Below are 23908 nucleotides of genomic sequence, written 5' to 3'. Positions count from 1 at the left end.
ACTGGAAGGGACCAGGCCTGAGAGCATGTGCCTTGGGCAAGTCTGTAGTGTGTGGGTTCTTGACTTCGTGCAGGAAAGATTCACAACACCAGCCCAGGCGATTGAGAGCACGCTTACCTTATTAAAGCGGCAGAGTGAAGAAAGGGAGGACTTAGGGTAGAAGAAGCCACAGGAAAGACTAGGCAGCGTCGCCTTGGCTCTCTAGAAACTTTACGAGAAAGAAGTGAGCCAAGGCGGGCGGGGCTGCTGTCGCTCACTGGAGAGTCAGAGCAAAGGGGGCCTTGGGGACGGGTTCAGGGGGTGAGCCCAGGATGAGCTGCCCATTGCTCCCCTGGTTGCAAGTCTTGTGGGAGCCTTAGAGGTTAGGAGGTGCACCCCTGTGGGGGAAGAAGGGGAAGGGAAGGCATAGGCATCTTCCCAAGAGGGAGAGCATGTGCTGGGTCTTTGTCTTGAATGTTTTAAAGGCCAGAGGCTGAGGGGAGGTCTTCAGGGAGGATTGCAGTAGAATATTCATCAGCTCTTCCAGGTGCGCCCTTTAAGGGTCCTGGTCTCCACTGATTGGTCAGCACCAGGGCAGGGGGTCATTAGTCATAGCGGCTGATCCTGGCGTTGCCTGCCTGGTTTTGCTGCTTTTCTGGGCCTGGAGCTGAAATATAACTGAGGCCTCGATGTTATCTACGTGGAGGAAGGGTCAGGGCTTCTCAGCGGCATGACCAGTGACATGCCAGGGGAGGAAAGGCCCCCCTGGGGCGAGGTCTGGTGCCAGTTTTGCCCGTTGCTAGGCGCCTCGGGCTTTCCGCCCTGGTAACCTTCTGTATCTGCTGTACCTTGCTCAGGCAGTGCGTTCATCTGTCTGTCTCAGTTTCCCCATTCTGCTTGCCAAGGCATCCTCCTAGCTTCTTACTATCCTGCCTCAGTTTCTCACCCACCAAACAAGCACCACTGGTCTTCCAGCTCCCAGAAGCTACCGATGTACGTGAGAGTCCTGGGTCCTCTGGCCTCTGTGCTTTGATGCGCGTTGTTCCCTGGCTTGGAGCAAGCCCCTCACTCTGCTTTCAGGACTCTGCAAGGCCATCTGCACTGTAAAGTGTCCAGCACCAGGAGAGGAAGTGGGCCTGGCCTCCGCTGTGGTCCGCGATGTAGATAACCTCCCTCATTTCCCCCCTTCTCTCTGGAGACTTCTAGACTCCGGAGGCCATTTCTCTCTGCATTCAGCTGACCGGCAGAGCCCACAATCTCTGCTAAGTTTGTGGAATGATCCCAATTTATTAGAGTCTCTAGGGAGGTTGGTTTGGAGAAGCCATTTCTATGTAAATGTATGGTCAGGCTCACAGCGTCCCAGTTCCGGGCCTTTAAGGGAAAAACCAGTGCACCTACTCCCTTCCCCGGGTGTGCATGGAGGGTGCTCCAGGTTCCATGCCAGGTCCGCCACCAGTGGCTCAGGGCTTTCCAGGTCGGAGGGGCGTGTCTTCTGTGAGGAATCCAGATCCCTTGACTAGAGGCTCCAGGCAGCAGTGTCCACAGGGACCCGGATCAGCTTCAGGAGTCTGCTGCTCCTCCAGCAGGGGGCGCTTTAGGAAAAGTACTTATATATGTGTAATTGGATTGGATTGTTCTGATTCAGAATGAGGCAGACCTGACAGAGCCAGGGTGCACACGGAGGTCAGCGGAGGGCTTTCCAATCGCCCTAAGCTTGTGAGTGAGAGCAGGGCAAAGGTCTCTGCTATGTAGTCCAGCAACTGAGAACTGAGTCGCATCTGTTCCTGTGTCATGGTCCGGTGGATTGTTTGGGAAGCTGAAGAGTCCTGAGGGTGAACACAGCTGCAAACAGAAGAATGGTATGTATCACAGGACTGCACTAAAAACACTTCCCAGCCTCAAATCGCCAGCACAGCACGAGTGTGGCAAAGAAAACAAGCAAGGTAAAGACTGCGCATGTAGGGCTAATGCGGGTTGAAGGCGGTCCCAAGCAGGGCCCACCGTTTCTGGAACCCCTAGAAGACCTCCCCTGTAGACTCACACGAAGCAAACCTGGTGCATCCTGTTCTTGCTCCTGAGATCCCGGGCTAACACCTCAGCTGGGCTCGGCCCCCAAGCTCAGGACCGTGGGAAAGAGGCCAGGTGTTGGCTGAGTGGCCTTGCCACCACTCCCTGGCTTGTGTCAGCTCCTTCACCTCCCTGCTCGCTTCCCTGTCCATCACAGTGATGCTAAGGGTGGCTGACATGCATGACCCTCACTGGAACTCTCACTTGATCTTAAACAGCTGTGAGAAACATGTCCGTTTTCCCACGGTACAGATGGGGGAAACTGAGGCATATGGGGATTAAAGCGCTGTCCCAGGGTATCTCAGTGTCAGGATTCAGTGGCATGGTGCCACGTACCACACCCAGGCTGTGGCTGAAGGCACCCTAAGCGGCCATTATTTCTGAGAGTGTCCACCCTCTGAACTTGTCCATATGGACACTCTCATTTTGCAGGAGTCCCCACCCCTGACACCCCACACCCAGTTCAGGACGGCAGAAGAGGGCTTCTCCCCGGCAGCCCCTTGGCATGCAGATGGCCCGGGTCCCCTGGGCAGCTCATTAGCCTCAGATAGGGGCAGCCATTGCATTTGGCACTTTCCCCCACCCCACCCCCACCTCCCTGCAGGCTCAAAGATGCCCTCCCTTAGCAATAAAGGTGTCTGTGATGCTAACATACAGCTACGAACTTCCTGTGTCCAGCATCAGCTCTCAGAGCCTCAGTTTTCTCATCTGTGAAATGGCAAAAATGAGACCTGCACTGATCATGAGCTAATGATCATGGGGGCGCTCCTTGCGCAGGGGGGCCCCCAGACACCCGCAGCCGCCAAGCGGGCGGGCCGCCCATGGGCGGGCGGGGCTGGGCCGGGCCGGGGGCTGGGCCGGGGGGCGGGCGCAGGGCGGGCAGGGCGGCGAGGCGGGCGGGGAGGCGGCTCGGCGTCACAGCGCGGGCGGCGGCGGGGAGATGCGGCTGCTGGCGCTGGCGGCGGCCGCCTTGCTGGCGCGGGCTCCGGCCCCGGGTAAGCGCGGGGCAGGCGGGCGGGCGGTTCGGGGACCCCGCGTTGGGGCGGCGCGGCTCCGGGTTCGGGCTCGGGCCTGGGAGGAGGCGCTGCGCCTTCGGACTCCCCATCCCGTGCGCCGGCGGCCGGATGGCGCTGTCCCCGCGCCGTTCGCAGGGCGCCCCCACCCCTCCCCTCACGCCGGACCCCAGCTCCGCTGGGAGGCTTGGCGCAGCCGGAAGGGACCAGCTCTCAGGGGGAGATTCCAGCCACAAGGCGCGAGCCCTGGTTGGTTTGTTTTCTTTCTCTCCAAAAAGTCAGGACGCACAACCTTTGTCCGGTTAGATGGGGCAGAACTTCTTGAACTCTCTCTGAGCGGCCCAGGCCGGAGGTGCTGGGTGTCCCCGGCTGGGGCTGGGGACAGTCCCTGGGTGGCTTGCCATGACCAGGCCTGGTGGGGGAAGGTACCCACTGCTGGATGAAGGGGGCCCCTGTACAAGGCACCCTGCCCAGGGCAGCCTCTGCCCACGCTGCTGGCGTGTGTTGTGCGGTTTCTGCCCTCACTTCTCAGTTGCTGAGGAAGTTTCTCTCTGTTCCTCAGGGCTCTGCCTGCCTGGGGCTGAAGGGCCGTGCTGCCTAGAACGGTGGTGACATGGTGACATCGGTACCCCCTGGCAGTCAGGTCTTCTGGGACCTACTGGGTGCCAAGTGTGGCCGCACAGTCCCCAGTCTCACAGCACTTCCCAGTAACAAGGACAGGAGCAGGACTTACATCCCAGGTGCAAACATTACCCGTCTCACTTGCCAGTGACTTCTGAGGGAGGTGCTGGTATTGTTCCCAATCTGCAGGTGGGGAAACTGAGGCTCAGGCCTATGCATTGACTGGCCTTAAGCCACAAGGCTTGTGAGTGGGGGGGCTGGGATCTGCTCCTAGGAAGCCTGGCTCTAGACTCTGCTCATACTGGCTAAGCTGAGTTGCCATTATCTATACTAATAAAAGGGTAATATGCTAATTAGACCAGACATCCTTCCTGACAAAGTCATGCCCAGGCAAAGCTACCCGCCAGACAGTGCCAGGCACCAGCACTTGTCTATATATATATATATATAAAAGGCTAATATGCTAAGTGTCTGACCGGCCAACCGGCCGCTGTGCCGTGCACTGACCACCAGCTGCCATGACGCACACTGGCCATTTACAGAGAAACGGCGCCCACAAAGCAACACTCGGCGTCCCCCAAGTGGGACACAGGCCCCGCCACCACCCCAGAGCGACACCCCACCAAATCGCAGCCGATGCTGCCAGTGTGTATGGCGTGCTCTCTCTCTTTTCAAAACATCACCCATGGCGCAAAGTGCGGCCCTCAGCCCAGCCCGGCCCAGAAATGGTGCCTGGGTAATGACACCACATAGCAACGCCCGGCTTCCTCTCCCTAGCAACTAGCCCAGCCGTGGGCAAACTACGGCCCGCGGGCTGCATCCGGCCCGTTTGAAATGAATAAAACTAAAAATAAAAAAGACCGTACCCTTTTATGTAATGATGTTTACTTTGAATTTATATTAGTTCACACAAACACTCCATCCATGCTTTTGTTCTGGCCCTCCAGTCCAGTTTAAGAACCCATTGTGGCCCTCGAGTCAAAAAGTTTGCCCATCCCTGGACTAGCCTCTTTGGAGTTTCTTCAGCCCAGGAACACGACTTACTTTATAGCCAATTGCAAACATTTTACACTTTAAGCAAATGTCTGTGAAGCATTTTCCTGTGCCTCATCTCATTTGATCCTCACAGGAGTCCTGGAGTAGGTAGATAGGAGACTCAGTGGAATCCTATTTTCTTTTCATTAGCCGGAAAATGAAGATTTAGAAAGCCTAGAAACTTGACCTGACAGAAAAGAAGTAAGAAATGGTGGACCTTTAAAATTATTTCAGGTTTTCTCACTGCACAGAATATAGTCAAACACTGAAGCTGTTAAATATTTTACCCTTTGTCCTCCCTGCGTGATCTACAGTAATAATCTGCTTCATGTTGATATTTACTGCTGTGTTGCTGACAATTACCTGAAAGAGAAGTAGGTGTTGCTTCACTGGGCTGGAAAAAGTTTAGCTACATCAGAAAGCAGGTCTAATTAAGCAAGTTTATTCTATATATACAAACGGCTAAGTTGACTAGCACATGTGCGATACATATAAAACTCTCACTGGCGCCAGTCGCACATATGTGTTTCCATCTGTCATTGTCGATCATGAATTTGGTCGACACTCCTATTATAGAGAAAGGGCGAATAGCGATATTAAAATATTTCTTCTAATTTCCTTTCAGTGTGCATGAATTTGTGCACCGGGCCACTAGTTCTGTAAATAAGAAGGCTGATGCTCAGAGTTAAGTATTTTCCAAGGGTGACCCAGCTACCACGTGGGGAGTGGGCCTTTTAGCTAGCACCCATCAGGATCTGGGAGCTTCTTGGGTCATGGTGGTGGGAAGAAACTCACCCTTGTCCCCAGGCTACCAGAGCAATGGGGTTCCCGGTGAACCTGAAACCCACATTCGGGAAATGCTCCTTCCAGGGTTGTCACTGTCTTGGCTGACAGAGGCTACAGGCTTCCCTGGGTGGTTGGGCCAGGCCAGCTCAGGTGGCCTCTGGAGTACCCAGCAGCCAGCGGGAGGCAAGAGGGCACAGGGCTCTGTGTCCCCAGGGCTCCCCGACCACCTTCCTAAGCTTAGGTGCCATCAGAGAGAGGCCCCAGAGAAAGGCCCTTCGAGGTGGAGGACACCTCATGCTCCAGGAGGCCTCCTGGATTCAGGGTTTTTCAGAGTCCGCGGGCTGTGCTGAGGCCGTCCCTCAGGTAATGGCGACAGCGCCTGCTTGTGCGGCCTTCGTCATGTGCTGCCCGCTCTTCAGTGTTTCACCCAGGACTCCTTGTCACCTTCCCCGAGGAGCCACTTTACAGGTACTCTTCACCCTTGAACTTCTCTGTATTTTGGGACAGGGCAGGACCTTAGCAGTCACCTGGCCCCACCTCTCATTTTACAGAAAACTAACCAAGGGGAGTGTTAGTAGACACCACGCCGTAGTACGGGGGTGGCCGAGAGTTGGCTCTGAAGCCATCTGGTTGGAGTTCCAGCTCCCCCACCTGCGGTGTGAGTTTCAGCAAGTGGCCTAGCCTCTGGGCCTCAGCCCTCTTGTCTGTAAACTGGGGATGAACATAGCATGAGGGTAAATTGGGAAAATACATCTAAAGTGCTTAGAACAGAACTGGGCATGGGTTCACACGCAGCAAATGTCAGCCTTCATCCCTGGCCACGCCGTGTGCTTGTCCTGGATGCCGGCTGTGTCTGTGCTGGGCTGAGGAGCGCTGGCTCCTGGTGCCGTGGGCTTTTAAATGATACAGTTGCATCTGCAGAGATTTGTTTGTTATGAATACAGACTAACTGTTCAGCAAGAATGAGATGTTGGCTGCTGAGTGGTACACACCATTTGCATTCCTTAGAGACATAGGGCCTCCTGGCTCCCTGAAGTGAATGGGGCCGGCTCCTCAGGACGGAAAAGAAGTGTGGGGCACAGAGCCACCAGCACATCCCTGGCCAGGTCGGGGGAGAGGACTCAGGCTGTGTCCACCTCTGCCGCCCAGTCAAGGTCGGCGCCTTATTTCCATCACAGGTCCCGCACTCCCTGGCTCTGGACGCTGCCATCCGCCCCTGGCGAGGAGAGGGTGCGTGCTGGCTGCGTAGGGTGGGTACTGTGACTACACTGATGTCCTTTGAGGCTGTTTTCTGAGCCATTAGAAAACATTATCCAATGGGAACAAGAGGCTTAGCTCCCATCCGTCTCATCCACAGGAATTAGATCTCTTGCTCACGTGAAAACCAGATATCTAATTTGTGGGATCCAGTGCAAAATGAAAATGTGGGGCCCCTTACTCAAAAATTGTTAGAACTTCCAAAGAATGACAGGAGAGATTAACCCGCGTGGGGTCCCTCCCAGCACAGGGCTCTGTGTGACTGCAGGGCACATTCCCAGGAAGCCTCCCTACTCAGTGCGTGTCACTTATTATGTCCCCACCTGCCCAGTCCTCAGGGCACAGAAACTATTATGGGTATTTTATAGTGATCCTCCCATTGGAATTATCTTCCCATTTTTCAGATGAAGAAACTGAGGGCCTGAGGGCCTTAACTCCAAATAGAACCAGGTTTCCAACTTGGCTTTGTTGAATGCCAACCCCTGGCTCTCCGCCCAGCTCCCCAGCCACTAGGGAGGCTTGGGTCCATGAGCAGCCCGATGCCCAGCTCACATGGGGCACCCAGGCTCCCAAGCACGGAGCCTGTTCTCACCGAAGGAATGAGGTTGCCGACAGCAGTATCCTGCCCCTTGTTTGGGGCCAGTCTCTTTCCTGTCCACACTGTCCTATTCCTCCTTTAAGAGCTGGTCTTGGAGCCCTGAGTGCCATGGGAAGCCCTTTCCTGAAACCCATCTGCAGACCGAGGTGGCTTTGTAGGGGGCTGATCTCTCCGTTTCCCCTTGCATCTGGTGCCCCTGCCTCAGGGCCTTTGCACAGGTGGGACCCTCTCCCGGAAGGCCATTTCTTCTGCTGCCCTGAATTTTATGTCATTAAGTACAGCTCATCCTTCAGCTATGAACACCTCCCCTGGATTCCCTCCCTGACCCGTGAACTAGATCAGGACCCTGCCCTGATTTGTGGGAGCCCGTCATATTTTCTCTGCAGCGTGTGATACTGTGTGTCGCTCCATAGTCCTGTGTCTTTTTCCTGATGACCAGCTGCCTTCCCCACTGGACTGAAGGCTCCCCGAAGAATGGGTTTGCAGGCCTGGAGGCCGGATGCTGAGGGCGAGGGCGAGTTGCTGCAGTGCTGGTTTCTTCAGAGGCCCGCCCCCTGGCTTGTGTATGGCGCGCTCTCTCTCTTTTCACATGATCTGCTGATCTGCCCTCCGTGTGTCTGTGTCCTGGTGTCCTCTTCCTGTGAGGACACTGGTCATGTTGGGTTAAAGTCCACCCTCATGGCCTCATTTCCCTCAGTCCCTCTTTAAAGGCCCTGTCTCCACAGACAGCCACACCCTGAGGTCCTGGGAGCTGGGGTTCAGGATGGGAATTTGGAGGGGACCCATTCAGCTCAGAAGAGGGATCTTTGCACTTCAGTGGGCGGGTCATGTGGAGCCGTGTGTGTGTGTGTGTGTGTGTGTGTGTGTGTGTGTGTGAGAACAGGGGGGTGAAGGAAGGCCGAGGCGATGGGGAAGGGGACAGGAGGCTCATCTTGGGAAGAGGGCTCATCTGTTGCCTCTCCTGAGAGCTGCTGGCCCCTGGCCTGAGCCGCAGGAGTAGAAGGGTTACTAGTTTGCCTCCAGGATGGAATCTGGCCTCCTGTGGGGACGGAGCACTTGGCACATTCTCCTGGTTTCTTCACTATAAATAATCCCTCCTTCATGCAGTGTTAATAGGAGGAGGCTGGGGTGTGGGGGCCAGCCTTGCTCTCATCCCACCCATATTGTTTCAATTTCCTGCCTTCCCGCTCTCCTAGCCTCCAGTGGGGAGGCAGCCCTGGGGCGGGTGGAGTTGCACTCAGTTCTGGAAGCCAGCTGCTGCACCCTGCTGCTCTCTGCCTGGGAGACTCCTTCCCCATGGAGTGGGTCAGCCCCCTACTCTCTGCCTGGGAGACCCTGTCCCCAAGGAGTGGGTTGGCCCCCCTGCTCTCTACCTGGGAGACTCCGTCCCCATGGAGTGGGTCAGACCCCCCCTGCTCTCTGCCTGGGAGACCCTGTCCCCGAGGAGTGGGTCGGCCCCCCGGCTCTCTGCCTGGGAGACCCTGTCCCCGAGGAGTGGGTCGGCCCCCCGGCTCTCTAACTGGGAGACCCTGTCCCTGAGGAGTGGGTCGGCCCCCCGGCTCTCTAACTGGGAGACCCTGTCCCCGAGGAGTGGGTCGACCCCCCGGCTCTCTGCCTGGCCCCCATGGAGTGGGTCAGTCAAGTGGTCTGGCTGTGTGTGCTCCATGGGAACTCCCACCATACGGCCCTTTAGCAGGGCCTCTGCAGCAGGGGAAATGTGCCGGGACCAGTGTAATTGGGCGCACGGGCCGGTGCAGGCGGGTGGGGGAGCTGCAGGGGAGACGTGGGCAGCTCCTCCCGGTCCTGCGCGGTGACTCCTGTGGACACTGACTGTTAGAGATCGTCCGTCCCAGGAGCCTGCCTTCCTGCGCCTGTGCCCTGCATCCCGCAGCTCCCTGGCCGGCTGTGTCCGCCTTCCTGCGCCTGTGCCCCGCATCCCGCAGCTCCCTGGCTGCTGTGTCCCTGCGCTGCAGGCACAGGGGACCTCGTTCTTGTCCACAGCGACTTCGAGTCCAGCCAGCATCAACCTTTTTCTTTTGAATGTACTTCCATCTGTTTTTAAGGTAAAAGAGACTGTCGTGGTGTGGCAGGCTGAATGGCGACCCCTGCGATGTGTGACCCGACCCCTGAGCCTGTGCATGTTGCTTATATGGCAAAGGCACGCTGTGCTGTGATTACGCTAGGCGTCCCCGAGTGTCCGGGTGGGTCTGGCTTCTAAGAGGTGAGAGAGAAAATTAAAGCGCATTGACCTTCAGGTCATGGCTCTCAGGGTGTTCACTTTGTTAACTCGATAGTAGAAACCATACAAGAGGGTGAACTGATTGACTGGTTTACACAATGAAGAATGTTTTTATGCCGCCCCGCCCGCCGCCTCTCGTGCCACCCACCACCCCCCCTCCGGCTCCCAGCCCCTGCGCAGTGAGAGGTCTCCGATCGTGTCCTCCCTCCTCCTTGCCCATGTGCAGCACTGACAGGGGCCAGAGCTTCTGCTGCCTCTGACCTCCGGTGACCAGATGGCACCTGGGGCCGCTGTGGTGTGGGAGGCCTGGTGTGCCTGCTCGTCCTGGGGGGTGGGCAGGGAATGGGAGACCCGAGCTGTGCGCTGGGCTGTGCGGGGCGAGGAGTGGCTCCTGTGAGAAGCAGCCCTGCTGGCAGCGGGAGGTGCTGGGCCTCCTGTGTCTCCTGGTTCTGCTGCAGAGGCGGCGCCGCCCGTGGCTCCCGGGCAGCCCAGTGGTCGCCCTGCACAATCCGGAAAGGCCGCTCCTGGGGGTCTAAGCAGGAGCCAAAGACACCAAGGAGGCGGGGCCTGAGTCTGGAGCGAGCGTTTTTTGGGGGGATTGGGAGTTTCTCTCACCCCCTGTTCCTGGTTCGGTCTTTTTCCTACACTTTGGCTCTGAGTTGAGTCCAAGAGACTTAGAGCCGGAAACGGAGAAGCCGGCGGCTATAGCTGCGGGCGCGGGTCTAACACTGCTGAACCAGGGAGTGGCTGAACCAGGGACGGTGCCCCGGGAGGCAGCTCCCAGCCCGCAGCAGCGCCCGCCCAGGCCAGCAGTGATGGGTCCAAGCAGCTTGGGGAGGCCGCTGGACATTTTTAAGAGATTCAAAAAATCCAAATTTTATGTGAAAAATTCTAAATGTTACACATCAGCAACTAATTAAATAAAATGAAAAATACATGGGCTCCCACAGAGGCTCCCCAAAGGAGCCCCGCCCCTGAGGCCGAGGGAGCAGGGAGGGTGGGCAGCCACTCCTGCAGCTCCCGCCCGGAGCGAAGGGCGCTGTGTCCCCGTGGAGGCCAGGGCCTTCCTCACCGTCCTCCTTCCTTTTTCTCTGCAGACCTCTGTGGGGCCCTCAATGTGACCGTGTCCCCGGGGCCCGTGGCTGACTTCCTGGAGGGGGACAACGCCACTCTCCTCTGCCGCGTCTCCCAGAAGAGGTGGGGGAACAGCTTGCTGGCCGTGCGCTGGTTTTTTGGGCGCCCCAACTCCAAGGTGTCCTTGATGGTGAGGAGGAGCAAGCATGGGGCGGTGAAGTACTACGGGAAGTTCCACAACAGCTCCTACCAGCAGCGGCTGCGCCTCCGGGAGCAGAGGCAAGGGAGGCTCCACAATTACTCGCTCTCTGTTCTGACCCTGCGGTCAGTGGATCAAGGGCACTATGTCTGCAAAGTCCAGGAAATCATCCAGCAAAGGAAAAGGTGGACGATCTTGTCCAACAGCTCCGCAGAGACAGAACTGAGAGGTAAGCAGTCCGCCTCCTGGAGAGGCCCGGGAACAGGTCCGCGGTCCTCTCAGGGCCAGGCAGGGCCTCCGGGACTCTGCTGGCCCATCTCAGCCTCAGGGCCTCGCCACAGGAGCCAGACGGGGTGAGGCAGGTCTCGCTGTGGATGCGGGGCTGAGCTATATGCAGACATGGAAGCAACGATAGGAAGGAGCCAGAGCCCGGCCCCGTGCAGCCCAGCCGCCCTCTGAGCACAGCCTCCTTCCCGTTTGAAGGATGGGGCTGGTGGACGCCTGGCCTGCGCTCAGGCCTGGCGGCGTGGCTGCTTTGGCCGTGGGCCAGGCTTCGCGGGGGGGGGCAGTAGTGGGAGGTCCCCGGTCAGTTCAGGCCTCGGGGCAGGGAGCCTGGTGGCTCTGATCAGTTCCCCAAAGGAACCGCTCCAAGCTCAGGCTGCAGGGCTGCTGAGAAAGTCACGGACGGTGGGCAAAGGACAGCGTAGCCCTCCCCTCCGGAGACGGACGGGAGGTGTGGCCACATTCCGGAACGTTTTCGCTACCAAGTGCCATATTGGAGGGCTGTCATGTTTTATCACACATGTTCTATTCAACGAGGCATCCACCACCGTTTTAATAGACTTGGGTTGCTTTGAGTTTGTTCTCCGTAAAGCGCGTAGTCCCAAATACGAGAAAGAATCGGACTTTATTGTATACATGCAATAGTGTATCAGAGGCATTAGTGATGTTTTGATGAGCTTTTTTTCAAGGGATAAAGCACAGTGTGAAAGGTGTTTGTAGTGCACGAACAAGGGATAGGTTAATGAGAATAGTTTACCTGGAGAGCCTTTGAGCAGCCCAACTTAGTCCTGAAACTTTGCTTATTGTACTGTTCTTAGGCACAGAAGGATATATTATCTAAAATGTTGAGCACTTTTTCTTTTTAAGCAAATTAATTCAAGAGAATAAATGATCTTAGTATAAATATATACTTTGGCACGGAAAGCAGAAAAATACCTCAGATGACCGAAGGCTGAGGGAACCCAGTCTGACTGCTTGGCTGGGAAGCGAGTCTGTGTGTTCAGTTTGGGGTCACAGTGCATTCTGGGCCGCATCCGTCTCTCGCAGCGAGGGCTCTGCCAGTCAGAGTAGAAACCAGGTTCCCCAGACTGTCAAACTACAGCAGGAAGGCCAGGGAGGGTGGTGTTGTGCCCAGATTTCATGATTCCCAAGAACCCACAGGGAGCCAGCGAGTCCGATGCAAAAGCAAAGAGTCATTCATTTCAAACCTAGGTTTGGCTCCCCTGCCACACTCACCGATGCAACGGTAAGCTCCAGTGGCCGAGAGAGAGAAAACTCTGTGTGGAGAGAGGTTTTATAGGGGTTTGGGGTAAGGGGAGGAGAAAGGACTGTGGGCCCTGTCGATTGGCCAGGCACAAGTCGGTGTCTCATCATAGTGATGGCGTGCACTTCCCTTGACTATCTTCCGGGAAGAAGCTTGCTGAGCACATGGCCAAGTTAAGATGGAGGGCATAGCCCTTACCCTGGGGCAAGGTGGAGGGCGTAGTCCTCGCCCTTTCATTCCCCCCTTGTCTTGGAACTTCCGGCTCAATCATGAGACGGACTGCATTTCTATTCCACTGTTGCTAGAGGCCCATACTGGGCACACAGAACTATCAACTGAACTATCCCTATAAGCTTAACAAATGGCCCGGTGGAAGGGAAAGAACAACTTCTATTGAAACAGGATTTTTCTTCTTAAAATTCCTCCATGGCTATCAAAAAACCAAATCAAGTTTCCTGATGTTTGCATAAACACAACAAGAATGGTAACTGACTACCTTTGCTGGAATTTCATGGTTGAACCTTAATGTGCCCCATAGGGTCAGGAAGCCAAGCCATCCAGCTGCCATCAGGCCTGCCTGCAGTATCTGCTGAGTTAGGTGAATCCCTCACCTGTAGCAACTCCACCTGAGCCCACACTCCAGGCTTTAAGGCCCATCTCAGTAGCCCTCCTACTTGTTGCGGCCCAGAGTGTGTAGGGGTTCCGCAGGGATGCAGAGGCATCTTTACTGCTCTCCTTCTACTCTTACCAACCGCCAGTGATGGTAGGGCATGGGCCTGATGCTCCAGCGCCAGCCATCTTCAGGGCTCCCAAGCAGGATACCAGGCTTTCTTCGTGGCGTTCTTAGTGGCTTCAAGTCTTTAGACAGGGCTCTTTAAAACATGATACTCCAGTCAAAGTTTTCCGTTAATAAAACCACTATTAGGAATCAGTCTCATTGGATCTATGCAAAGAAACGTACTTATTTAGCATTGCCAGATTTTGGAGGAATTACATAAGGAGAAAAACATACTGATCTACTCTAAGATTTTCTGACTTTCCTTGCTAATTCCTTTTCATGGATTTAAAACAAAACAGTAACTGTTGGCATAAAACCTTCTTTCTATGCATAACCATGCCTCAGACCTTCTATTCTAAACAGACTTTTTCCAGCTTTACTACCCGACATGGGCATGGTGACTCAGGCCTGCAAGACAGTATTACAGGCTGCCAACTGTTAGCTGTCTCTCAACAGAGACCAAAACCTGATGGGCACCCTTCCCTGCCCAGCTGGGCACCTGCCCTCTTGGCAGCTAGGCACCCTTTACTTTTGGGGGTCACCCCACACAGCTCCATTCCAGGACAGCCAACATACATTCAAACCTGCAAAAGAATCAAAGGTTAATATAACATATCAATACAATGAAACATAATATTGGCATCATGGCCGCTTCAGGCAGCCAAATCTTCTGCTACTAAACATGTGATCCTATAAATTGTCCTTGTCTCTTTGGATCCATGTCCATGAAGATGCAGGCATTATTACACAGTATTGTGGGGGCTCCTGGTGACAGGAGTGATCCCAAGTCATGTTACCGGCATCAGGCAGGTCGAGCACGCCGTAGCTTGAGCTTGAGCAGGTTGCGTTGATCTCGATCGATGCTCCATTTGGTGATGAAGTCTTTCCGGATGGACCCAGGTCGCGACGCCGTCTACCTTGAGAGCGGTGGGGGTCGTCAGCACCACAGTGTAGGGACCCTTCCAACGTGGCTCTAGGATCTCCTGGTAGTGCCTTCTGACGTGGACCCAATCTCCTGGTCTGTGCTGATGAGGAGTTGGGGTTGGGCTGGTCGCGGAGGCGCGGCCAAATGTCCTCGTGCACCCTCTGGAGCCCTCTCAAGGACAGAGATTGTTAAAGAAAAGCCACCCAGTCCTCGCCAGTCTCCGAGTCAAAGTCCTGATGGCTTCTAGGTAACCCTGTTTATCAGCTACAGCGCTCTGCTTTTTTTTTTGGCCTTTCTATCAGTTCCCTTTGTGGCAGAGCAGCAACCAGGCCTCTTTCAAGGGAGTGCGTTAGAAGTGGGTATCAGCCCCTCCTTTGCTAGCAGCAACAGGTACCAAACCCTTGCAGTACATTTGACCAGCTTCATTCCTGCCCACCTTTACAGATTCTAAGGCCCATTGTTTTCCTTTAACCAGCAAGCTAAATGACACTGGCCTGTATTATTTAATTCAGCACAGGCAGGGGGAAGGGCCCATGGAATCTCTGCCCTGAGGAACTGTGAGCCCCACCCTTAAATGTCCCAATCAGACTAGAAAAGCCACAAATACCTTTTAAATCTACCCCAGAATTCCAAAATCCCAACCCAGCACTGAATATCACATAGCAAATCAAAGTTCCCAGCAAACAAACAGACAGAGATGTTTACTAGTTAGGCGGGCCTAATCCACCTCTGACAGAGAGCAAGCGCTCTTGGGGCAAGCGTGTGCCTTTTTTTCCCACAGACTTCCACACTTACATGAACAAATAATTATACCCAAGTAGACATACAAACATACACCCTTTCAGTGAACAAGTACCTTTACAGTCTTGGGATCTTGAGCAGATAACAGGAACACCACCCAAGTCCCCTGATGGGGGCCTGACAGGAACAGATGTGGAGGCCTCCCTTTCCCACATCCCAGGACAGGATTCTTGACCTATGTCTCATCCAGATAGAAACGGTACTCATATTGAACAAGGAAATCAAGACTAAATAGGCACGATAACTAGATACATTCCCCATTAAGAACTTCGAGGTACATGCCACATTTATACCACAAAATACCAACAAATCAGTTTCAGTTGTGTCGAGATACAGAACAAGTCCCTAAACAGAGGCAGTAGAAAACTGCTTAGGAATGCTTCTTTTCTACCTTTTTAAAAGATAGGCCAGATTCGAACCCTTAGCCAGTCCGAGCTTTGACTTCCCTCCGGAAGTCCCAGAGACGGTGAATACCATCTAGAAGCCATTCCTCCAGATACAGGACAAGTACCTTAGAGATTCTTGATAATCTACATCAGTAATCCATTCACACAATCCCCCAAAAGTTAAAGAGGAAGGAGAGAACCATTCAATGTCCTTCAAGAGGATTTTGGCGAAACAACAAAATCGACAGATTTAACACATTGGAAAACCAAGGCCAGAAGTACCCTCAGACATTTCAGGGGTACCAAGGAAGGAGAAGTTAGGCCACGTCCAGCCCTTTTCACAATCCACCATCAGTGACCAGTCCCAGCTCACTGGTCTACCATCCATTTAACATTTCTTTTTCCTCCCATCATACCAAGACCATGCTTTCCAGGTAGCTAGAACTTTTAAACCACAGTTTCTACCTGAAATAATTGTACTTTATTTTAGAAATTGGGTTACTGCTAACCTGGCATAGCTGCTAAATTTCAAAATGGTCACAATTTTCCTGCTGGGGAATTCAAGAAGCAAACCCATAACTACTAAGGCCAAAACAGTCTCGGGTTTTTATTCTGTACACAGCAAAAGGTCAAGTTCAGCTCAAAACTATGCGCACTCGTTTTTAAACTGGCCTTTTCCTTTACATGTGCACAGAAATCCTGGATGCATTTATGAATTTGTAAAAGCTTTTCAATTCTCTATCTACAAGCCCTTTAAGAAATACAAGCTCTATTGTCGGCCCTTATAAAGCCAACTGCTCAAAACATTGGTCTATCATACCACTAAAATTATACTAAGACCATGATTGCTAATTTAGTATTAAATAAATCTGGGAGGCAGGCACACTTTCTGCCCCATCTGCATTTCCTTAGTAAAACTCCGCCTTAAAACTCCACCCCTGAAATCCCATCCTGCCTCAGTGAGCAGACATTCCTTTTGTGATTGACTAAGTCAGAGGGAGGGGCCTGCTGTTCCAAGATGGCGGCCCCCAGGGGCACGGCATGCCATGCGGCCAACATGGCGGCTGCCAAGTCAGGCAGCTCAACATTGTGGTGCTCTAAACTGTTCTCTGACAGAAAAGATGATTTCCTCATTCTCACAATAAACAAGGGAAGAGCAAACCAAAACCCCTAAAAGATAGATGGCCAACATTATATTGCAGAACTTTTTAAAATCTTAGGTAGCAAATTAAATACGCTAGCCCAAAACCCTATCCAAAAACGGACGGTGCGCACATTAGTTTTAAGCCAGCTTTTCTCCTAACACGTGCACAGAAATCCCAGATGCATTTACTTGGGGAGGGGGTGACCTGTTTCCACAGACCCTCACTCAGGCGGCCGCCTGACGGCCACACAAAGGAGGGGGGAGGGCAATCCCCCTCCCTCCACACTCCCACACTTTCACCAGACATTCATTCAGACTTTAAACAATCCATTCAATTCCTAACAACTTCCCAACTCCTGAGGGAGCTCTAAAGCTTCCCCCAATCTCCTTGAAATGATCAATCACAATACCCAAAGGAGCAGTCTGAGTCCATCCCATAACATCCGTCCAGTACAAACACAGAACACTAAACAGGGCCCGAAAATACAGGCTTCCAACTCCATGGAAGCAACTAGACGTTGGCCTTACGCCAAACCGGCAGGAGCGACCTGCCTCGTCTCAAATCCGCGAGGGGCATATCCATCCCTCGTGAGGGGCATATCCATCCCTCCTGGGGTGAGGGGCATATCCATCCCTCCTGGGGTGAGGGGCATATCCATCCCTCCTGGGGTGAGGGGCATATCCATCCCTCCTGGGGAGCGAAACGTCTTCCAACTCTCCCCTGCCTGTGGTCGTTCACGGCGCGTCCGCCTAGACCCCTCAGGCAATTACAGGTTCCAGAAACGAGCTCACACTGAACAGAACATACAACAACACACACATACCGCGGTCAGTCAGACTCTTCGGATCGGGGGTCCCTCGATGGTCTTGGGAATCCCGGACGAGCCCCCAAATGTTGTGCCCAGATTTCATGATTCCCAAGAACCCACAGGGAGCCAGCGAGTCCGATGCAAAAGCAAAGAGTCATTCATTTCAAACCTAGGTTTGGCTCCCCTGCCACACTCACCGATGCAACGGTAAGCTCCAGTGGCCAAGAGAGAGAAAACTCTGTGTGGAGAGAGGTTTTATAGGGGTTTGGGGTAAGGGGAGGAGAAAGGACTGTGGGCCCTGTCGATTGGCCAGGCACAAGTCGGTGTCTCATCATAGTGATGGCGTGCACTTCCCTTGACTATCTTCCGGGAAGAAGCTTGCTGAGCACATGGCCAAGTTAAGATGGAGGGCATAGCCCTTACCCTGGGGCAAGGTGGAGGGCGTAGTCCTCGCCCTTTCAGGTGGGAGGGGAGGAGGGGGGTGGGTAAGAGGTCAACCAAAGGACTTGTATGCATGCATATAAGCATAACCAATGGACATAAGACACTGGGGGGTAGGGGAGGCCAGGGGATTGTCAAGGGCGGGCGGAAAAAAAAGGAGACATGTAATACTCTTTGTAATACTTTAAGCAATAAAAAAAAAAAAAAGATCCTTCCAAAAAAAAAAAAATGAAGAAGTAAATGAAGCCCTAGCCAGTTTGGCTCAGTGGCTAGAGTGTTGGCCTGGGGACTGAAGGGTCTGATGTTTGATTCTGGCCAAGGGCACATGCCCGGGTTGCAGGCTCGATCCCCAGTGGGGGACGTGCAGGAGGCAGCCAATCAATGATTCTCTCTCATCATTGATTTTTCTGGCTCTCTTTCCCTATCCCTTCCTCTCTGAAATCAATAAAGATATATATATTTAAAAAAAAAAAAAAAGAAAAAAGAAACCAGGTTCCCACAGAACAGCTGGGGAGAGGGGAGAGCAGCCCTCTCCCTCCTTCATCTGAACCTACTCGGAGTGGCGTGGGTTCTCCCACAACAGCTGTGGGTGCGTGCTCCAAACCGGAGGCAGTTTGTAGCGATGCCCTGGAGTTGAAAAGCTGCCCCCTCTCCTCCTCCTCCCACTTTATTCCCTTCTCCTTTCCTCCGCCCCCTCCACTGTCCTGGTCCTCCTCCCCTTCTCCAAAAGCCCTCTCTCTTCTCACTCTTCTTCCCCTCCCATCCGGGACTCCCCCTTCCCTCTCCCCTCTCCCCTCTCCCCTCCCCCCTCCCCCTCTCTCCACACTCACAGTCTCCTTTCTTCTTCCTCTTCCCTTGGTCTCTGTCTGGGCCTCCGGCCCCCGCCCCGCCCCGCTCTCCCGACCACGTGTTTCTAACTCTCCAGCAGCTGGGCCTCGCCCTGTCTGCCCTGCTCTTTGAGCTTCCTGTTCCCACGGTTCTAGGTTCCCCGTGGGTCCTCATGGTTCCTCAGCCTCTGGGCGGGTTTCTGGTGAGAAAGTTAAAACCCTTAGGAAGCAATGCCTGCCCTTCTAGAAGGGCCCTCGGTCCTCGTCTTCCGGGGTCTACGCTAGGGGTCAGGGAGAGGTAACCCAAGGGGAGGCCTGAAAGCCATTCCTCGCTTAGGCCTGCGGGTCCGCAGGCTGTGGGTGCAGGCCTGCCAGGCTGCCGGATGCAGGCGGACACAGGGCTGCGCCCAGCTTCCTGGGGTGCCTTCCCCAGGCCCACGCCTCGCTCATCGCCAGGGGCCTAGTTTTCCTGCATCTGCGCCTCAGTGGTCCTTACATGGAAAACAAGATCGAAACAAACAACACAATGGAAAGTCCTGTGGGCTAAGACGTCCAATCAGAATGTTAAATAGAGACGCTCAGAGGCGGTTCTGGATTGAGCGCCTTTGCCCTGGGCCCTGGAGCCCGCGCTTCCTAAATGCTCACTCTGCCCTCCTCCTCTTCATGGGCTTCTCCAGCCACTCGCCCACAGGGGAGCTTTCCTGGGATCCTTTCTAACCCTATTCCCCCCCCCCCCCCCCCCCCCCGTGCCCCTGCCCTGGACCGTGGGCTGTCCTTGCTGTGTTCCTCACTGAGGTTGGCCCTGTGAGCTCCCAGCCAGGCCCGTGCGCCGTCTCTGCCCAGCGCGCCTGCGACCCAGGCTGACTCATGCTGATGCACTTACGGGCTGGTCCTTGGCACAGAGCAGGGCCAGACGCGAGCTGCCTCTTATTCCTCACCCTGATTTCCACATTCTGGCTGTTTTCTATTGCAAAAATAATGTAGCTGAATTAGATTAAACATGGACAAATACGGAAATGACGTGCAGTATCTCCACCCGGCAAAACTGAACATTTCATTGTAAATCCTTTCAGACATTTTTATGTAAATAAAAATTAAAAACCTAATTCCTCTCATTCCATAAATACCGTCTGGGGACTGGCTTTCCTCACATGACTGAACAGTGTGCGCGTCTTCCTGTGTTGTTAAATGTGCTGCCACGGCATCATGCTCATGGTGGAACAGCGTTCCATAACGTGGATGGACCACACTGTAGCCCCTCGTTACTGTTACTAACGTGGTTCTAATTCCTTGTCAGTAAATCTTCACTAATGTCCCTGTCCTTAGAATGAAGTCCCAGAGCCCTAGCTGGTTTGGCTTGGTGGATAGAGCGTCAGCCTGTGGACTGAAGGGTCCCGGGTTTGATTCTGGTCAAGGGCATGTACCTTGGTTGCAGGCACATCCCCAGTATGGGGTGTGCAGGAGGCAGCTGATCGATGTTTTTCTCTCATCGATGTTTCTGGCTTTCTATTTCTCACCCTTCCTTTCTGTAAAAAAATCAATAAAATATATTAAAAAAAAAAAAAAGAATGAAGTCCCGGAAATAAGGTTGCAGGGGCCAGTGGTATACTCAATTTAAAGATGCATACAATTTAAAGCGTTGAATTGACGCTTTAAATGAGTTTTTATTCCCACCAGCATTGACAATGCCTTTTCCCATGGATTGGTCCTCATAATATATACTTTTTGGGGATGGTGATGATGGTGATGAAGACTATGAATGCCTGGAACAATATCTGGTGTACAGCTGACTCTCAAAAGTACTTGATGAATGAAGGACATGCGCTTGACTTGGTGGACAGTGCCACCCTCTCTGGGAGACCTCACCCCTCTTTGCCTTGGCCTATTCCAGTTGTACATCTTATTCAAGGTTCCTCCCCCATCCTTCCTCCCCCACGAGGCCTTCTTGGTATGTGCCAGCCTGTTGAGAGCTCGTCCACCTATGGCATGTGTAGCTTATGTGTTTAGTGCAAACCATGTGCAGTATGTGTGAGATTGTGGGGGGAGGGCTCCCGGCTGTAAGGCGACTGGTGCTGATTGGCACAAAATGAAGTGGCCATTAATGAAGAATGAACATATATGAGCCTGCAGGTGACAGTGACATGGTGCTTGGCTTGTTTGAGAGAAGCTGCGATGCCAGATGAGCTTGTCAGAGTCACTGTTATCACACAAAGTAGAAGAGAGGGCAAAGGATGCTACAGTGTCCTCACTTGCTGTGCCAGGAGGTGTCGCCGAGCGAGATGCCCAGCCTGCAGAGAAAATGGACCGACGCGTCCTAAGGGACACATGGCGGGAGCCTCTGGAGAGGTTTCCGGGGAAAGCCAGGAGGGTCAGTGTTGGGTTTGATTTCATTTAATTGTTTTATCAATGACATTGAAAAAGGAGCACACTGCACCCTAATGAATGTTACAGAAAATACAAAATTGGCAAATGTTCTTAATGTCAGCGAGGAGTGAAACATAATAAAAATGAATCCAGGGAGGTAAGACATACAGGCAGGAAATAACAGAATGAGATTCAATTTGGAAAATGGCAAAGCAAGACGTTTGGGGGAAACGGCCGCGGGCCCTGTTGGGTAGTCAAGGGGAGGCTCGGCTGTCCCCGGGAGGGACTTCGGCGGCGATGGCGCTGACTAGATGTGCGTCTGCAATGCGATATGGCAGCACGGCAGCCTGTCGTTTCCGTCCTCGTGCGAATTGTCCTGGTGTCCCTGAGAAGGAAGACGGTTGTGTCATGTGTCCTGTGCTGGTGAGACTGTAATGCAGACGACACAGTCCTTTTGGGAACCTCATTTCCAGAAAGATAGATTCAAACTACAGAGGAGGGGAAAGATGATAAGGAAGCGAGTGGCAGCCTTCGGAGACATGGTAAGTTCAGCCGAGGAGCTGTGCTGGGCTCAGGGAAGAAATTGTGTTGGAGATAATATTGGCTGCAGGGCTCAGCAGTGCCTGGTGGATTCTCTCTCCACCTCACTCAGTGGGCATCTACTGAGCCTGCTCTGCACTAGGCCCTCGTATGCTGGAAACTTGGGGACACATGCCTGGGCTCTCTCCACAGGGGTGGCAGATACACACAGACATGATGTTAGAGTGTAAGTGCAATGATAAGGGAGCAAACGGGGCCTTGTGGGATCCATCCTCCTGGGATGAGGGAGAAGGCAGTGCTTCTGCTGACACTGGGATTCAGCGGGGCATGGGGTGGAAAGCGAGGCCCTACAGCAGTGGGTCAGGGCCCCTGCAGCCTAAGCTGGGAGCCAGGGTCAGCGAGAGCTGAGTAGGGGAAAGAGGCAGGCCTGGTGGTAGAAGAGCTTGGACCCAAGGTAAGGGATTTACACTTGACTTTGTAGGGCAGTAGTCTCACCTGTGCCTACTGATGAGCATCGGCAGGACCACTGCTGACAGGAGGACCCCAGGCCTCGCCAGGAGAGACTGGCCGGTCTGGGGTGGAACTGGAATATTGAACACACAGTCCAGGTGATTGGATCACTGGGAAGTTGGAGGATTCCCTGCATTAGGCCCTGGGGAGCCTGGGAAGCATCTAGAGTCTTTTGCTGGATCCGTCTGTTGGCTGCTTGGGACGTGGATTTTGAGGAGCAGACTAGAGGGTGAGGAGGGAGTGTCTTTTGTAGTTGTTCAGCCTTGAAGATGGAAGGCTAAACTTAGAAGTAGAAATGGAGAGGCAGTAAGAGGTCAAATGAGAAGACTTCAGAAGTGGCTGGATGTGGGCAAGGGAGAGAGATTGGGGGGCTCCCAGGGGTCTAACTCAGTAAGTACGTGCAGGGCGGTGCCCACAGCTGACAGAGGGACGGCGTGGGATAGACCGCTCCCCCGGGGGGGTTCAGGGTTCAGAGTGACATGGTGGCAGGCCATGCTGCACGATGGCAGGTACATGGAGGCGATGATCTGGCCGCCCTGGCTGCTGGGCCCTGATTTCTAAGTCAGGCAGGTGAAGCCAGGGGGTGGGTGAGACCCCCGGCGGGCGGGGGCCAAGGACGGTGTCCTGGGAAATACCCACGTTCGGGGCAGCAGGAGGAGCCAGCGTGGCTTGGGCTCTGGAATGGGCTCCCCAAGGCCAGCCTGTTGCTGTCTAGAGAAGGCCGGTGTCCTCAGTGGAAGAGCAGTGCTGACGGGTGAGGCTGCAGCAGCTCTTCCCAGGATCCGGAGGTCAGTGTGCACATGGTACGGAGAGGTGAGTGTGCACACAGTCCAGAGAGTGAGTGTGCATGCAATCCAGAGGAGGTCAGTGTGCACATGGTACGGAGAGGTGAGTGTGCACACAGTCCAGAGAGTGAGTGTGCATGCAATCCAGAGGGGGTCAGTGTGCACATGGTACGGAAAGGTGAGTGTGCACACAGTCCAGAGAGTGAGTATGCATGCAATCCAGAGGGGGTCAGTGTGCACATGGTACGGAAAGGTGAGTGTGCACACAGTCCAGAGAGTGAGTGTGCATGCAATCCAGAGGAGGTCAGTGTGCACATGGTACGGAGAGGTACAGTCCAGAGAGTGAGTGTGCATGCAATCCAGAGGGGGTCAGTGTGCACATGGTACGGAAAGGTGAGTGTGCACACAGTCCAGAGAGTGAGTATGCATGCAATCCAGAGGGGGTCAGTGTGCACATGGTACGGAAAGGTGAGTGTGCACACAGTCCAGAGAGTGAGTGTGCATGCAATCTAGAGGAGGTCAGTGTGCACATGGTACGGAGAGGTGAGTGTGCACACAGTCCAGAGGAGTGAGTGTGCATGCAATCCAGAGGAAGTCAGTGTGCACATGGTACGGAGAGGTGAGTGTGCACACAGTCCAGAGGAGTGAGTATGCACACAATCAGAGGAGGTCATTGTGCACGTAGTTTAGAGGAGTGAGTGTGCACACAATAAGAGGAGTTGTGCACACAATCAGTGTGCACACGGTCCGGAGGAGGTCAGTGTGCACGTGGTCTGGAGGGGTGAGTGTACACGTGGTCTGGAGGGGTGAGTATGCACGTAATCTGAAGGGGTGAATGTGCACGTGGTCTGGAGGAGGTGAGTGTGCAAGTGGTCTAGAGGGGTGAGTGTACACGTGGTCTGGAAGGGTGAGTGTGCAGGTGGTCTGGAGGAGTGAGTGTGCACGTGGTCTGGAGGAGTGAGTGTGCATGTGGCCTGGAGGGGTGAATGTGCACGTGGTCTGGAGGAGTGAGTGTGCACGTGGTCTGGAGGGGTGAATGTGCACGTGGTCTGGAGGAGTGAGTGTGCACGTGGTCTGGAGGGGTGAATGTGCACGTGGTCTGGAGGGGTGAGTGTACACGTGGTCTGGAGGGGTGAGTGTGCACGTGGTCTGGAGGAGTGAGTGTGCACGTGGTCTGGAGGAGT

The 23908-nt window shown here is 54.0% G+C and overlaps 1 protein-coding gene across 2 annotated transcripts in view; it reads left to right on the top strand.

Annotated features, from left to right (window-relative positions):
• Positions 1–2981: 2981 nt before the first annotated feature.
• VSTM4 (V-set and transmembrane domain containing 4) overlaps positions 2982–23908 on the top strand; it is a 100104-nt gene continuing 79177 nt past the window's right edge. For both annotated transcript variants that reach the window (XM_036356046.1, XM_036356044.1), the window contains exons 1-2: positions 2982–3041; positions 10693–11097. In XM_036356046.1, the coding sequence (XP_036211939.1) occupies positions 2987–3041; positions 10693–11097 (460 nt within the window). In that variant the 5' untranslated portion in view covers positions 2982–2986. The remainder of the gene's footprint in view (positions 3042–10692; positions 11098–23908) is intronic.

Source organism: Myotis myotis, unplaced genomic scaffold, assembly GCF_014108235.1.
Source record: "Myotis myotis isolate mMyoMyo1 unplaced genomic scaffold, mMyoMyo1.p scaffold_m19_p_24, whole genome shotgun sequence".
In the NCBI taxonomy this organism is placed as follows: Eukaryota; Metazoa; Chordata; class Mammalia; order Chiroptera; family Vespertilionidae; genus Myotis; species Myotis myotis.
Note: the sequence above shows the minus strand (reverse complement) of the source record. Positions and strands in the feature narration are given on the sequence as shown.